At 53.5% G+C, this 16,057-nt stretch overlaps 1 protein-coding gene and 1 pseudogene across 1 annotated transcript; one reads left to right on the top strand and one right to left on the bottom strand.

The window, feature by feature from the left end:
* Nucleotides 1-6,043: 6,043 nt before the first annotated feature.
* Nucleotides 6,044-9,430, bottom strand: LOC102244724 (annotated as a pseudogene).
* A 2,435-nt stretch (nucleotides 9,431-11,865) lies between these two features.
* On the top strand, nucleotides 11,866-14,737 carry LOC102245021 (leukocyte immunoglobulin-like receptor subfamily A member 6). Its single transcript, XM_005868005.1, has 6 exons — nucleotides 11,866-11,899; nucleotides 12,696-12,731; nucleotides 12,868-13,152; nucleotides 13,297-13,599; nucleotides 13,814-14,110; nucleotides 14,361-14,737. Exons 1-6 carry the CDS (start codon nucleotides 11,866-11,868, stop codon nucleotides 14,735-14,737), a joined length of 1,332 nt encoding a protein of 443 aa, XP_005868067.1.
* The last annotated feature ends 1,320 nt before the right edge of the window (nucleotides 14,738-16,057 follow it).

A 16,057-nucleotide genomic window follows, 5' to 3' on the forward strand; every position in this document is an offset into this window, starting at 1 on the left:
GGGATGGAAAGACCATGACCTCCCCACTGAAGGGTCCATGTGACTGCACATGAGGGGTCTGACCTGGAGTCATCCTTCTCCTCCTTTGGATGAGGCGTCTCTTCATTTAAATTTCTCAAACCTCCACTGTCTCCATCTGCATTGAATGGCTGGTTTCGTTTCCTCCATCTGCTCTGCAGATGGAGGTGACCTGGGCCTGAAGGACAGAGACACACAGGATGTGATGAGTCAGGAGCTGCTGCCTCCTTCTGGGTTTACACAGCTGTGGATCCATAGCCAGGGGAGGGCCCCACCCTGGGCCTGGTTCTGCATCTCCCCAGGATGAGGCTCACAGGGAGTCCAGGTTTCAGGAGGCTGGTCAGCAGTGTCTGAGGTCTCACCTGATCCTCAGGGTCTCATGTGTCTGCTGGTCTGACTCCTGCTCAGAGAGGGTGGGACCCAGGATCTGGTTCTGACTTGGCCCCTGGGAGTCTGGCTCTGAACAGCCCAATGGGACACCCAACCACGGCTCTTGAGGGAGCTCATTTATGAAAGAACTAGAGGCCCAGTGAATGAAAATCATTCATGGGGGACGGGGGGTCACAGTCCCTCAGCCTAGCCTGCACCGTTTCCAATCTGGGACTTTTCCAGGCATGTCTGACTGCCGGTTTAGGTTCGATCCCACCTAAACCAACAGTCGGACATCCCTCTCACAATCCAGGAATGCTGGCTCCTAACTGCACACCTGACTGCCTGCCTGATCATCCCTAACCACCTCTGCCTGCCAACCCCCAGGACATGGAGAGACACAAAGTCAGGTGGAACTTGTGTGAGACGTAGTACCTGCATCCCAGGACCAAGAGGAGGCATTGAGCTTCCTGTGGGAGCAGATTCATCTTCCACAGCCCCCAGGCTCCTCCCTCCCCCACCCATGGGCTCATAGTCCTGAGGGCTCCTTGGTATCCCCAGTCAACAAGGCAAGGAGGGAGGTCACCTTCATACCCCCAGGGCAGCCTTCACGTCCACCACCTGCTTGAGCTCTGAGCTCCACACCCTCACTCCCTTCTCCAGTATAACCACCTCTGCTTCAGCCCCTGCCAACATGGCTTTGTCTGGAGGGGCGTCCAGTCTAATTAGCATATTACCCTTTTATCAGTATAGATCTTCTGAGCAGATTCCCAGTGGCCTCAGCATTTCCACAAGGTTGTTCATGATCATCCAGATGTGACCCTCCTACCTCTGCTCTCACCTCTGCTTCCTTCAGACAGATGGGTATAGCTGCCCATGAACACACACGTATCCACACACTCATACACACATGCTCATTCATACACACACTCACACATATGCTCACACACACACACAAGCACACACGGTTTTTCATTTCATAGGTTTGATGTGTAATAGTTACATTGTCATCTAATCTAAAACATTCGCTTCTGTTTTGATTCACACATTGATTATTGCTAAGTCTGTTGCTTTATTTCCAAAATGCAGGGAATACATTTTGGAAATAAATGTAAGTTGTTTTAGTCTAGGAGGTGTGGAGAGGATGCATCTCTGTTTTGATGGGCTCACTGGGCCTGTGAGGGGGCACGAGGTGGTCCTAACCCGGGTTGTGGGGGGGGGGGGGGTTCACGGGATGAGTTTGGTTGGAGGAGGCGTTGGCCTCACTGGGACTGGAGAGTGTAGCTCAACCTGATCGTCAGCAGCATGGACTGCCGGGTGGAGATCCCTGGATGTGGCTGGAGACAGGGGGGACCTGTGGACAGGCTTTGTGCAGAGGATGGTCGGTGACAGTTATGTTTAGGACCATGAGAAAGAAACACCTGAACCGACAGTGAGGGTCTGGGGGAGGCCAGAAGGCGGCTGATGAGGTCACACCAACGAGCTGTCCTGGGTCTTCACCTGAGCTTGTCTGTGGGGAGAACTGGGTCACAGAAAGGAGAACCAGGAGCCAGAATAGTGGGATTGGTTCAGTGTGTGAGGGGAGAGAGAGGAGAATAGAGGGCTACTCCTCTCTCCACATTGGCTGCCTGCAGGAGCCAATGGGGCTGTGCCAAGGTTACTGACCCCAAGAGAAGCAGGAGGCCTGGGGGATGTTACAACACTGTCAACTCACCCACAGAGGCAACCAGCACTGCCCTCGGAGAGTGACACCCGGCATCAAAGGTGCTCTGAAGGGGCAGAAATGACTCAGATGATTCACCCCCAGGACATGGAGACATCCCGCTGCTCACAGAGACAGAAAGTCAGGGAGAACCTGTGTGAGACATAGGACCTGTGTCCCAGGGCCAGAAGGAGGCATTGAGCTTCCTGTGGGAGCAGATGCACCTTGTACAGCCCCCAAGCTTCTCCCTCCCCCACTCCCGGGCTCACTGTCCTGAGGGCCCCTTGGTGTCCCCAGTCAACAAGGCAGGGAGGGAGGTCACCCCCCAAGGCAGCTGTCACGTCCACCAATTTCCTGAGCTCTGAGCTCCACAGCTTCACTCTTTACATCTGCCTTAACCCACTCCCTTTCAGAAGCTGTTTATGCGTAAAACCTTCCATGGTCCTCACTGTCTTCAGGGTGAATCCACGCTCTTCCTTCTGGACTCAAGGCTGATCATGATCATCCAAATGTGACCCTCCCACCTCACCTCTGCTTCCTTCAGACAGATGGGTACAGTGGCCCATGAACACACACATATCCACACACTCATGCACACATGCACATTCATACACACACTCACACATATGCTCACACACACACACACACACACACACACACACAAGCACACATGCTTTTTTATTTCATAGGTTTGATGTGTAATAGTTACATTATCATTTAATCTAAAACATTCACTTCTGTTTTGATTCACACATTGATTATTGCAAAGTCTGTCGCTTTTATTTCCAAAATACAGGAAATACATTTTGGAAATAAATGTATGTTGTTTTAGTCTAGTAGGTTTGGAGAGGACGCATCTCTGTTTTGATGGGCTCACCGGGCCCGTGAGGGGGCACGAGGTGGTCCTAACCAGGGTTGTGTTTCAGGGAGGGGAGGAGGTTAATGGGATGAGTTTGGTTGGAGGAGGCTTTGGCCTCACTGGGAATGGAGAGTGTAGCTCAACCTGATCGTCAGCAGCATGGACTGCCGGGTGGAGATCGCTGTATGTGGCTGGAGTCAAGGGGGACCCGTGGACAGGCTTTGTGCAAGGGATGTACAGTGACAGGGACATTGGGGGGCATGAGAATGAAACACCTGAGCCAACAGTGAGGGTCTGAAGGAGGCCAGAAGGAGGGTGATGGGGTCACACCAACCAGCTGTCCTGAGTCTTCACCTGAGCTTGTCTGTGGGGAGAACTGGGTCACTGGAAGGAGAACCGGGAGCCAGAAGTTGTTTTAGTCTAGGAGGTGTGGAGAGGATGCATCTCTGTTTTGATGGGCTCACTGGGCCTGTGAGGGGGCACGAGGTGGTCCTAACCCGGGTTGTGGGGGGGGGGGGGGTTCACGGGATGAGTTTGGTTGGAGGAGGCGTTGGCCTCACTGGGACTGGAGAGTGTAGCTCAACCTGATCGTCAGCAGCATGGACTGCCGGGTGGAGATCGCTGTATGTGGCTGGAGTCAAGGGGGACCCGTGGACAGGCTTTGTGCAAGGGATGTACAGTGACAGGGACATTGGGGGGCATGAGAATGAAACACCTGAGCCAACAGTGAGGGTCTGAAGGAGGCCAGAAGGAGGGTGATGGGGTCACACCAACCAGCTGTCCTGAGTCTTCACCTGAGCTTGTCTGTGGGGAGAACTGGGTCACTGGAAGGAGAACCGGGAGCCAGAACAGTGGGATTGGTTCAGTGTGTGAGGGGAGAGAGGGGAGAATGGAGGGCTCATCCTTTCTCCTCCTTGGCTGCCTACAGGAGCCAATGGGGCTGTGCCAAGGTTGCTGACCCCAAGAGAAGCAGGAGGCCTGGGGGATGTCACAAAACTGTCAACTCACCCACGGAGGCAACCAGCACAGCCTTTGGGCCTGGGTGTGTGCTGCTGCTTCTCCCTATCACTTCCTCTCTCTGACTTCCTTATGTCTGTGACAGAGGATGGTCGGTGACAGTTATGTTTAGGACCATGAGAAAGAAACACCTGAACCGACAGTGAGGGTCTGGGGGAGGCCAGAAGGCGGCTGATGAGGTCACACCAACGAGCTGTCCTGGGTCTTCACCTGAGCTTGTCTGTGGGGAGAACTGGGTCACAGAAAGGAGAACCAGGAGCCAGAATAGTGGGATTGGTTCAGTGTGTGAGGGGAGAGAGAGGAGAATAGAGGGCTACTCCTCTCTCCACATTGGCTGCCTGCAGGAGCCAATGGGGCTGTGCCAAGGTTACTGACCCCAAGAGAAGCAGGAGGCCTGGGGGATGTTACAACACTGTCAACTCACCCACAGAGGCAACCAGCACTGCCCTCCAGGCCTGGGCGTGTGCTGCTGCTTCTCCCTATCACTTCCTCTCTCTGACTTCCTTGTATCTGTGAGCAGAGCCCCTGCTCTCCATCCCTCTCCATCAAACCTTCAGAGTCATTTCTGCCTTATCACTGCCCCTTGTCTCCCAGACAGTACCTCTGTCTAATGCTGTTTATTCTATCTCCATGCTTTAGGTAGAAGAGCATGTTTGAGACAATACCCAGATTGTACTCTAAGACCTGGGAACACATTTATTAAGCGTTTATTTTGAGCCAGTCTCTTCTCCTCTTCCTCTTTGCCTATTGGGCAAAATTGTGAAACTTCACTTCTGAGGGTTGTTAATGAGGATCAGCAGTGCCTGAGAGATGCAGGGGTGGTGGGTCTCAGCCGGTATCCTAGACTCAGCCCAAGTCAGAAGTGAAGACGGAAATTTCATGAGTGGGTTGGTCCCTAAGCACTAAAGCACTTAGGGCACCTGTGACCTGGTGGGAGTCCTGGTTCCAATAAAGTTCCACAGACACAAGTGGGGCAACCTCCAAGGTATGAGGGAGCTGAAGGGAACCACGCATGTTTCACTTGCATTTATTGTTTTTGATGCAACATTCAAATAACATACAATTAAGTCTTTTAAAATATAAAATTCACCCTCAGCCAGGGTCCTAGACTCAGCCCAAGTCAAGAGTGAAGGTGGAAATTTCATCAGTGGGTTGGTCCTAAGCACTATAGCACTTAGGGCTCCTCTGACCTGGTGGGAGTCCTGGTTCCCATAAAGTTCCACAGACACCAGTGGTGCAACCTTCAAGGTATAAGGGAGCTGAAGGGAACCACACGTGTTTCACTTGCATTTATTTTTATTGATGCAACAGTCACATAACATACAATTAAGTCTTTTAAAATATAAAATTCACTAGAATGTAATAAATATGCAATGTCTCAATGACAACGTCTATCTAGTTTCAAGAAGCACAATGTCTCAATGGCAACATCTATCTAGTTTCAAGAAGTATTTATAACCAACCCCCATAAAAAACACCCAACAGTCCATCTCCCATCTGTCCTCCTGGTCAACCCCAGACAAACCAATCTGATTTCGGTTTCTATTGGTTTCCTTCTCCTGGACATTTCACATAAATGCAATCAATTTATAGCCAACACTCCCCAAAAAACACCTAACAGTCCATCTCCCATCTGTCCTCCTGGTCAACCCAGACAAACCAATCTGATTTCGGTTTCTATGGGTTTCCTTCTCCTGGACATTTCACATAAATGCAATCACACTACCCCTGACCTTATGTGTACGCTTTCTGTCACTGAGCTGCATTATTTTGACGTTTGCCCACAATGTACCAGGTACCCGTCCTTTGTTCTTTATGGTTTAAAAAATCCCAAGGTTGTGAAGATACCTCATTTTGTTGGGATGGATGTGGCCCCGCATGAAAGGGTGTATAGATGTGAATCCGAACCAGCCATGTGGGATGGACCCTCATGTCACAGGGTGAGAACAGAATGGCACTGGAGGAGAGTGAGCAAGGACAGGAGGCAGGGAGAGCACCCCAGGTGGATGGAGGGGGCGTCCTTTACAGGGACATGGCCTACGTTCTCCTGCACCTAAACCTCACCTAACATGTCTTCTCCCCTGGACGTTCTCAGCAGACAGTTTCTCCAATTATGGTCCATATTCTCTTTCAGCACCTCCTGGGTTCATCAGATGGGCTCCAAGGCTCCCCCACTCTGAACGGTGCATGTCCCCTCTGTGTTCACATCCTGGCTGCACCATGGGTCCTTCTGGTGTCGTTTCGAGCCTCAAATAGCAGCACCCCGAGCACCACCAGGACCAAGCCAGCCACGCCCATCCGGATGAGATTCTCCACTGTGCAGTCTTCGGGGAAGGAAGTAGAAATTGTGGACAAAGTGTTCACAGACGTCAGAGCAGACCAGAGAAATCCCAGGACCCTGGCTGTCCACACAGGAAACCCACCTCTCCTTGACAGGATATGACCCTCTATCGTGCCCCCCCCCAGCCCCATAAGTGAGAGCTTCTCCCACTCAGTGATTTTGGGTTTGATCTTTTTTTGTGATGGACCAGCAGTGTCAACTGCTCCTGAGAATTGTGAAATGAGAGTGTGAGGACTTGGGGAGACAAGAACCTTCCTTCAAGGTTCTGTGCTCTCAGAGGCCCCAATTTTCAGATCATAAGCTTTACACAGTCCCTTAATGAGCCCTTTCTCTACACTGCCAGGTTCCCTGGTCTCCTCATTGGATTATTATTAGCCTGCCTTGATCTCTGAACTTGGAACCTGCACGGAGTCTCTTTGCAGCAGAGTTTGGCTGCCCACCATAGCTCAGTAATAATAAGAAAAGTGGTTTCAATACAGAAATTAAGTTGTATTGTTCAGTGTTTTGTCTGAAATATAAAACCCCATCATATTATTTCTTTATGGCTAAGAGATCCCCCTTATTCAAAACCTGGGGAGCAGGATTCTGTGGATGAGCATTAGAGTTAGGGGGTCTGGAACCTATTGTTTGGTGGAGCCCCCAGGGTCTCATTACAGGGCCCTGAGCTGACTGAGCATCGAAAGGAGTGGGTCAAGCCCTAGCTGGTTTGGTTCAGTGGATAGAGCATTGGCCTGCGAGCTGAAAGGTCCCAGGTTCGATTCCTGTCAAGGGCACATGCCGGGGTTGTGGGCTCAGTCCCCAGTGGCGGACTTGCAAAAGGCAACCGATCCATGATTCTCTCTCATCATGGATTTTTCTATCTCTCTCCTTCTTCCTTCCTTTCTGAAATCAATAAAATTATTTTTTTAAAAAAAAAGAAAAGAAAGAAGTGGATCAAGAATCCCTCACCTGAGACCAGAAGCTCCAGGGGCTCACTGGGGAGTGACAGCAGGTAGGGGGAGGTGCTGTGTGAGCTGTGGCACCTGTAAATCCCCTCATGGGCTAAGGTCACAGGACTCATGGAGAACTCTGCCTGGTACTGGTGAGCTCAAAACTTGGATCTAAAAGCAGGGGATTAGCTGCCCCATCCTTGGACAGAAGAAAAGTGTCCCTCAGTCTCTATGACTGACGGAAGGGCCATGTTCTCTCCTAAGATCCCTGGTTGCATTGACAAGGGGGGTCTGTCAGGCAGGTGTCCTAGAGAGAGGGAGGGAGAGTGAGGGCTGCCTGCCCACGTTGTTCTAACCTGAGAGTCACCAGGCCTCTCTCTGAGGACCCTCCTCTCTGTCTGTCTCTGTTTTCCCTGAGTCTATTCCTCTTGCTCCCATTCCATGGCTCATGCTGTCTCCTTCCCTGGAGAGCCCACACCCCTTGTCATGGCTATCACCACCTGAGACCCCCCCCACAGCCCTCAACAACCATACAAGTTATTGGTATCTTTGCTCAGATGTCCAGAGGGTCACTGAGGGCCAACCACTTGGAAGAGAGTTTGTATCCACTGTAGCATCTGTACCGGGCCCCGTGGGAGCTGCTCACAGTGTCCAGAGAGAAGTGGGCCTGAGAGAGCCCAGCCTGGGGCTGCAGGACAAGGCTCTGGGGGAGGTCCCGTCCCCCCTCCTTGGACAGAGCGGATCTGTCATAGCTGACATCAGAGCGACACTGGAGGGTCAGGTTCTGTCCAGAGGCCACGATGGGGCCTTGCTGGGTCAGGAGGGAGGGCTTCCCAGAGACATATGGGAAGACCAGATGTGAATTACAGGGGCTGCTCCTCCCATAAACTCCCTTCTACTGTTCTGGCCCATAGGTGTCACTGTGTCTCTCACACTCAGTGTCTCTGATCAAGAAGCCCCAAATCTTGCCATACCCCACCCTCTCACAGGGGGCTCCCCTCTGAGCAAAGATACAAATAACCTGTCTGGTCTCTCAAAACATGGAGGTGGTAGGGATGAGAATTTCTCACCTGAGACCAGGAGCTCCAGGGACTCACTGGGGTGTGACCACACCTGGGGCACCATCTTGTAACAGCCATAGCATCTGAACGTCCACCTCTGAATGGAGGTCAGGGGGCCCAGAGGAAACAGGGCCTGGAACTGCCCACTGGGGTGTGGCTGAGAGTCCAGGGACCAGGCAAACCGGTGTTCTCCTTCCTTAGTCAGAATGAATCCATCAAATCCTTGCCCTGAGCCACACTGGAGGGTCACGTTCCCTCCTGAGGTCACGACAGGGCTGGGCAGGGCTGAGAGGCTGGGTTTGCTGTAGGATCCTAGCAGGAGAGGAGGCAGCGTGTTAAATAGGCTCACTCCTCCCTCATGTCCCCCAGGGCTGGGCTGTGAGAGGGAGACGCCCTGAGAGCAGACCCCCTTCCTGAGGGCAGAGCCTGAGGTTGGGACCATTGAGGGCCTCTCACCTGTCACCACCAGCTCCAGGAAGTCGCTGGGCTCTGACCAGCCTGTGGGGCTGTGATAGTAACAGTGATATCTCCCCGCAAAGTCCTGGTTCATCTGTTTGATGGACAACTTGGCCCTGTTCGTGGGCTCCCATCGGGTCTGCGTGTTCCAAAGCAGACGTTTTCTTTCCTTATACAGATAGAACTTTTGGGCATCCAGGGTCCCCTGACACACGAGGGTCACAGGGCTCCCATACGGGATCACAGAGGCTGGCTCAGCCCAGAGGGTGGGTTTGGAGAGGGTCTCTGGAAGGAAACCAGGGGCTGCATTACAAAGACCTTCCCTCCCTCATCTCCCAGAACAGCCCTAAGTACTCTTATTGTATCACCTCATCCCAGCACCTCTGTGCTTCCTCCTGAGCCCCACGGGATGACATAAGAGGAGGAACATGAAGCTGGGGAGGACTCACCTGCCTGCACACGGGTCCTCCTGGCCCAGACTCAGCCCTGGAAGAGAATCCTGTCAGAGTTTTCCACCCGGACGTCTGAGCTGATTTTCTTCCAATCAGGGCCCTGTCCACTCGAGCTGCCTGAGCTTGAGGTTCCACAAGAACAAGGAGGAATTTCCTGCCCATCCCCTCCTGCTGCCGGTCTCCACAAGTGACCGAGGCAGAGAAGAGCAGAGAGGATGGACGTCATGGCTCTGAGGGCTCCTGCTCTGCGGATGGAGGAGGCCTGGGCCGGAAGGACCAAGACACACAGGATGTGGTGAGTCAGGGGCTGCTGCTGCCCTTCTGGGTTTTCACAGCTGCAGACCCACGGCCAGGAGATGGCCCCGCCCTGGACGTGGCTCTGCATCTCCCCAGGATGAGAGCTCAGGGGGAGTCCAGGCTCTCAGGGGGCAGCTCAGCAGTATCTGAGGTCTCACCTGATCCTCAGAGTCTCATCTGTCTGCAGGTCTGACTGACCTGGAGTCTTCCTTCTGCTCCTTTGGACGAGGCATCTCCGCTTTTCAATTTCCCCAACCTCCACCATCTTCATCTGCATTGTATGGCTGGTTTCGTTTCCTCCATATCTCAGTTGAGAAGAATTCTCACCACATTTGTATTGCTATGAGGTCAAGGGAGGAAATGGCCTGCTCAAGTGTCTTTCAACTATTCAGGATGTGATAGTGCCACAACTGATATTTAAACTCGTGTGTGTGTGTGTGTGTGTGTGTGTGTGTGATGAATGTCATTTTTTTCTGAATCCTGAGAAGTCTCCACAGCTTGAAGAGCAGAGTGAAACCCGGCCTCAAAGGTGCTCTGAAGAGGCAGAAATGACTCAAATGATTGACGCCAAAGAGATGGAGAGATCCCGCTGCTCACAGACAGAAAATCAGATGGAACCTGTGTGGGACGTAGGACCTATGTCCCAGGGCCAGGAGGAGGCCCTGAGCTTCCCTGTGGGAGCAGATGCATCGGGCACAGCCCCCGGGCTCCTCCTTCCCCACCCCTGGGCTCACTGTCCTGAGGGCCCCTTGGGTGTCCCCAACTCAACAAGGCAGGGAGGGAGGTCACCTTCACACCCCCCAAGGCAGCCGTCATGTCCACCACCTTCCTGAGCTCTTAGCTCCCTTCTCCAGTTCACCCTCCACATAGGAATCTAACCTCATTTCAGAATCTGCCCATTTTCTGCTCAAAATCCTTCCATGATCCTCCCTGAATTGAGGGTAAATCCAGACTCTTCTTTCTGAACTGAAGGGTGTTCATGATCATCCAGATGTGACCCTCCCACCTCAGCTCTCACCTCTGTTTCCACCCAATCAGACAAGTACAATTACCCAATGAACACACACACACACACACAAGTCCATATAAGCCATTTATGGAACATCACTTTACACACAATATTATAATTTAACTAGAGGCCCAGTGCATGAAATTTATGCAGGGGAGGGGGAGGGAGTCCCTCAGCCCAGCCTACACCCTCTTCAATCAGGGACCCCCTCAGGGGATGTCCTACTGCCGGTTTAGGCAATCAGCGGGAAGTCAGACATCCCTCTCACAATCCAGGACCACTAGGTCCTAACTGCTCACCTGCCTGTCTGCTCTCCCCTGCCGGCCTGATCACCCCTAACTGCTCTCCCCTGCTGGCCTCTGCCTCAGCCCCCGCCACCATGGCTTTGTCCAGAAGAATGTCCAGAAGGATGTCTGGAAGATGTCCAGTCTAATTAGCATATTATCCTTTTATTAGTATAGATAACTGTTGATATTTTATTTAGAAATATTGCACTTTTCTAGTTTATTTGTAATACGTGGCACATAGGATTTTATAAGACGATCTGACCAAACAGTTTGCTTCTTACCAGTATATATTCCTTTTGTGTTAAAGATATCACACCATGCCCTTGTGTAGTGATCACCACATCCATGACCAGCCACCACCTCCCTCTCTCTTCCTCCCTTTCAGATAGTCTGTATGTGTCCAGGGGCTCTAAAACGTTCTTTCTCTCTTTCTAAAATGAACACACTCCACTTACTCAAACAGCCGTTCCTTCAAACACAGTCTAGACATGGTCTAGTCCAGTTCTCATACTTTTTAAATTTCTCCTTTGTAAACAATGAATTACAACATTAGCCTTAGAATGCCCTAGTCTACTAATTAGAGTTCTCAAAATATAGGAAATGAGTCGCCTGGATCACGGATATATTTCTGTTCTTAGTACAAGAACTCGGCAGGTAGTAGGTGAGCAGTAAATACTTGTTTATGGATGAGTCAAAGGCAGAAAGAGAGTTCCCTTTGGGGGGGCTGAAGACACAGGTAATGAGCTGCAGGTAGAGCCAGCCTGTTGAGGGTGGACTCAGGATGAGAACCTGGGTCCTGTCCTCTCTGAGAAGGAGGTCAGACCAGGCAGAGGGTCCTGGGAGTCAGAAGAGACCCCAGATCTGGGGTTGAGAGTCTCCAGAGGCCTCATCATGGAAAAATTATGACCTAGGCCCGTGGGGAGGTAGGGAGGTCTGCTTGCTGTGGGTTCACAGCTCTGAGGGCCCGGAAGGATGGCAGCAACTCCTGACCCACCACATCCTGTGCATCTCTGTCATTCAGGCCCAGGCCTCCTCCATCTGTAGAGCAGGAGCCTCAGAGCAGACACCATGGTGTCCATCCTCTCTGTTCTTCTCTGCCTCGGTCAGTTGTCCCTGTGAGTCAGAAGAGACCACAGATCTGGGCTGAGAGTCTCTAGACGCCTCATCATGGAAAAACTCTGACCCAGGCCTGGGGGGAGGGAGGGCGGTCTGCTTGCTGTGGGTTCACAGCTCTGAGGTCCCGGAAGGACAGCAGCAGATTTTGACCCACCACATCCTGTGCATCTCTGTCCTTCAGGCCAAGCAGGAGGGGCAGCTGCATCCTCTTGTTCATGGGAAACCTTAGCCTCAGGCAGCTCAAGTGGACAGGGCCCTGATGGGAAGGGAATCAGCTCAGACGTCCGGGTACAAACCTCTCACAGACATTCTCTTCCAGGGCTGAGTCTGGACCAGATCATCCACATGCAGGCAGGTGAGTCCTCCCCAGGCTTCATGTCCCACCTGTCACTTCACCCCTGGGGCTCAGGTGGGAGCACAGAGGTCCTGGGATGAGGTGACCTCCTCCTACTGCAGAGCAAAAGCCTCAGAGCAGACACCATGATGTCCATCCTCTTTGCTGTAGTCTGCCTCGGTCAGTAGTGGACATGGGAAGGGGGAGAAGGAGGGGCAGATGCATTCTATTGTTCATGGGGAACCTCAGGCTCAGGCAGCTTGAGTGGCCAAGAGGGTCTTGGGCTGAGCTGGGAGATGGGGAGTTTAGAATGTCTGTGTAATGTACCCTCTGGTTTCCCTCCAGGGACCCTCTCCAAAGCCACCATGTGGTGAGTGGATAGGGCCTGATGGGAAGGGAATCAGCTCAGACATCCGGGTACAAACCTCTCACCGACACTCTCTTCCAGGGCTGAGTCTGGGCCAGATCATCCACGTGCAGGCAGGTGAGTCCTCCCCAGCCTTCATGTCCCACCTGTCACTTCACCCCTGGAGCTCAGGTGGGAGCACAGAGGTCCTGGATGAGCTGGGAGATGGGGATTTTGAGATGTCTATGTAATGTACCCTCTGCTTTCCCTCCAGGGACCCTCTCCAAAGCCACCATGTGGGCTGAGCCAGGCCCTGTGGTCCCTTATGGGAGCCCTGTGACCCTCTGGTGTCAGGGGACCCTGGAAGCCCAGGAGTTCTGTATGTATAGACAACAAAAACGTGTGCTTTGGAAAACACAGACTAAGTGGAATCCCAGAGACAAGGTCAAGCTCTCCATCACACGCATGACAGAGAATGATGCAGGGAGATACTACTGTTACTATATCAGATTCACAGGCTGGTCAGGGCACAGTGACCCCCTGGAGCTGGTGGTGACAGGTGAGAGGACACTCAGGGGTCCCAGCCTCAGGCTCTGTCCTCAGGAAGGGGGTCTGCTCTCAGGGTGTCTCCCTCTCACAGCCCACCCTAGGGACATGAGGGGGGTGTGAGCCCCATTTAACACGCTGCCTCCTCCTCTCCTAGGAGTCTACAGCAAACCCAGCCTCTCAGCCCTGCCCAGCCGTGTTGTGACCTCAGGAGGGAAGGTGAACCTCCAGTGTGGCTCAGGGCAGGGATTTAACAGGTTCCTTCTGACTAAGGAAGGAGATCACAGGCTCTCCTGGACTCTGGACTCACAGCCACAGCCCAGTGGGCAGTTCCTGACCCTTTTCCCTGTGTGCCCTGTAACCCACAGCCACAGGTGGATGTTCAGATGCTATGGCTATTACAGGGACAGGCCCCATGTGTGGTCACACCCCAGTGACCTCCTAGAGCTCCTGGTCTCAGGTGAGTCCCATTATTGTCTCATCATGGATTGAGGCACCAGACACATTATTGGCATCTTTGCTGTGAAGGGAGCCCTATGAGAGAGGATGGGGTGAGGGAGTACAGGGGTCCATGGATCAGAGATACAGAGAGAGACAATGAGACCAGGGGGCCAGGCCAGTAGAAAGGGTTTATGGGAGGAGTAACCCCTGTAATTCACGTCTGGTCTCCTCAGGTGAGTCTGGGAAGCCCTCCCTCCTGACCCAGCAGGGCCCCATCGTGGCTTCTGGACAGAACCTGACCCTCCAGTGTCGCTCAGATGTCGGCTATGACAGATTCGCTCTGCACAAGGAGGAGGGACAGGACCTCCCCGAGAGCCTTGTCCTGCAGCCCCAGGCTGGGCTCTCTCAGGCCCACTTCCCCCTGGACACTGTGAGCAGCTCGCATGGAGGCCGGTACAGATGCTACGGTGGATACAACCTCTCCTCTGAGTGGTCGGCCCCCAGCGACCCCCTAGACATCCTGGTGGCAGGTGAGGAGCCAGTGGGTTCAGTCAGGGACCCAGACTCTGCACAGGTACTGCTGGGGGTCTCAGGTGGTGAGGCCAGAATGAAAGTGCAGGCCCCAGGGAGGAAGAGAGACAGGGAGGCAGGAGTTGGGTGGAGAGAGGGGAGACTCAGAGAAACAGAGACAGACGGAGAGACGGGTCCTCAGAGAGAGGCCTGGTGACTCTCAGGGGAGAACAGGGTGGGCAGGCAGCCCTAATCCCTCCCTCTCTCTAGGACACCTGCCTGACAGACCATCTCTATCAGTGGTGGTGCACATAGGCCTCAGGGTGGCATCTGAAGGAAAGGTGACCCTGCTGTGTCAGTCACAGAGCCCGAGGGACACTTTTCTTCTGTCGAAGGAGGGGGCAGCGGATGCCCCCCTGCGTCTGAGATCAAAGCACCAAGCTCAGCAGTTCCAGGCAGAGTTCTCCATGAGTCCTGTGACCTCAGCCCTCGGGGGCACCTACAGGTGCTACAGCTCACGCAGCACCTCCCCCTTCCTGCTGTCACTCCCCAGTGAGCCCCTAAATCTCCTAGTCTCAGGTGAGCAGCCTGTCTTATCCTCTCTGAGCTCCAAGGTCATCTCTGTCTCTGTCCCCAGCAAAGTCTGATCTGTGATTGAAGTAGTGGGAGCACTGGGTGGTTCCACAGAGGAGGGTCATCTCCTGAAAGGGTGGACACAGGCAGCACCTCCCTCCCCTCAGCCCACGGGGGCACCTACAGGTGCTACAGCTCACACAGCACCTCCCCCTTCCTGCTGTCACTCCCCAGTGAGCCCCTGGTGCTCCTGGTCTCTGTTGAGGAACCTCTGAGCCAGTCTGCTGAGCTGTCAGCTCAAGGTCCTGTCCCCAGAGGAATTATGGGCTAAAAGGGAGGGAGAGCCTCTAGGGATGGTCACCCAGAGGACATCTGCCCCACAGACACCCTGCTACCTTTGCACATCCCTGCCCTTTACCTGGGTCTAGAAGGTGCCAGGTGAGCAGCAGTTTGGCCTTGACTGGGCCACAGCACAGATGTAGGAGAAAAGCCTGAGTTTTGGGGGGCCCAGAGTCCACCCAGGTCTTCCCCTCCTTCTGTCCTCATGCTGGACCCTCTATGAACCCCGCCCCCTACCCACAGTGCCCCTGTCCACAGCTCATGAGTTACTGGGGGTTTTTGCTCTGAGGGACCTTAGAGGCCCAACTCTGAGTTCAGACCAGGCAGAGAGTCCCAGGAGTCAGAAGAGACCTCAGATCTCAAGGACAAACAGGCTGAGTCCTAGGAGAGCTGGGACTCAGGGAGGGATTTTACGGAACCACCAGGGCCAGGGGTTCAAGGACTCCCTCCTTCCCAGCCATAGGGTCAGGCCTGCAGAGGGGTAAGTGAGGGCGAGGACAGGAGGGGTGGTCATGGCAGAGGGAGACGTTGGGGCTCAAGCTGAGGAGGAGAAGCCGGGCTCAAGTGGGGAAATAGCAGCACCAAACCCTCACACTTCATTCTGATCCCCAGGAGGCTCTGAGGATCCTCCCCTACCCACCACAGCATTGGGCCAACAGACGGGTAAGTGAGGGACTGTGTGGGGAGGTGGTGGTGTCTCCGTGGGGAACAGGGACTGAGTCATGTGGGGGTTCAGGCACCTGTGGAGGTGCTGAGTTGGACCTCAGTGGCTCCAGGTGTAAAAGGAGAGAATCGTGGCTCAGAGCTTACATTTCCTGTCAGTTCTGGGTCTGCGCTCCTAGGAGAGGGGGCCTCACAGTGAACCCCCGGGAAGTGGCATTATTGGGCCTGTCCCCTCTGTAGCAGTGACGGTGTCACTATGATTATAATCCAAAGTCAGAGAGACAAGGAGCCGGCTGAGGTGGAGGAACTAAAAGGTAGACCCAGCCCTTCTCGCCTTCACATTCCTGATCCCAAGACACAATGAAGCCCCAGATGTTCCTCTTTGCATCCTA

The sequence above is a fragment of the Myotis brandtii genome, unplaced genomic scaffold, assembly GCF_000412655.1.
Source record: "Myotis brandtii unplaced genomic scaffold, ASM41265v1 scaffold2587, whole genome shotgun sequence".
NCBI classification, from domain to species: domain Eukaryota; kingdom Metazoa; phylum Chordata; class Mammalia; order Chiroptera; family Vespertilionidae; genus Myotis; species Myotis brandtii.

Bases quoted from the DNA above. Each gene is read 5' to 3' on its own strand.
- LOC102245021 (XM_005868005.1), top strand. From the start codon at position 11,866: ATGGTGTCCATCCTCTCTGTTCTTCTCTGCCTCG. The intron at 11,900-12,695 runs GTCAGTTGTCCC...ACTCTCTTCCAG, and splicing joins CTCTGTTCTTCTCTGCCTCG to GGCTGAGTCTGGGCCAGATC. The intron at 13,153-13,296 runs GTGAGAGGACAC...CTCCTCTCCTAG, and splicing joins CCTGGAGCTGGTGGTGACAG to GAGTCTACAGCAAACCCAGC.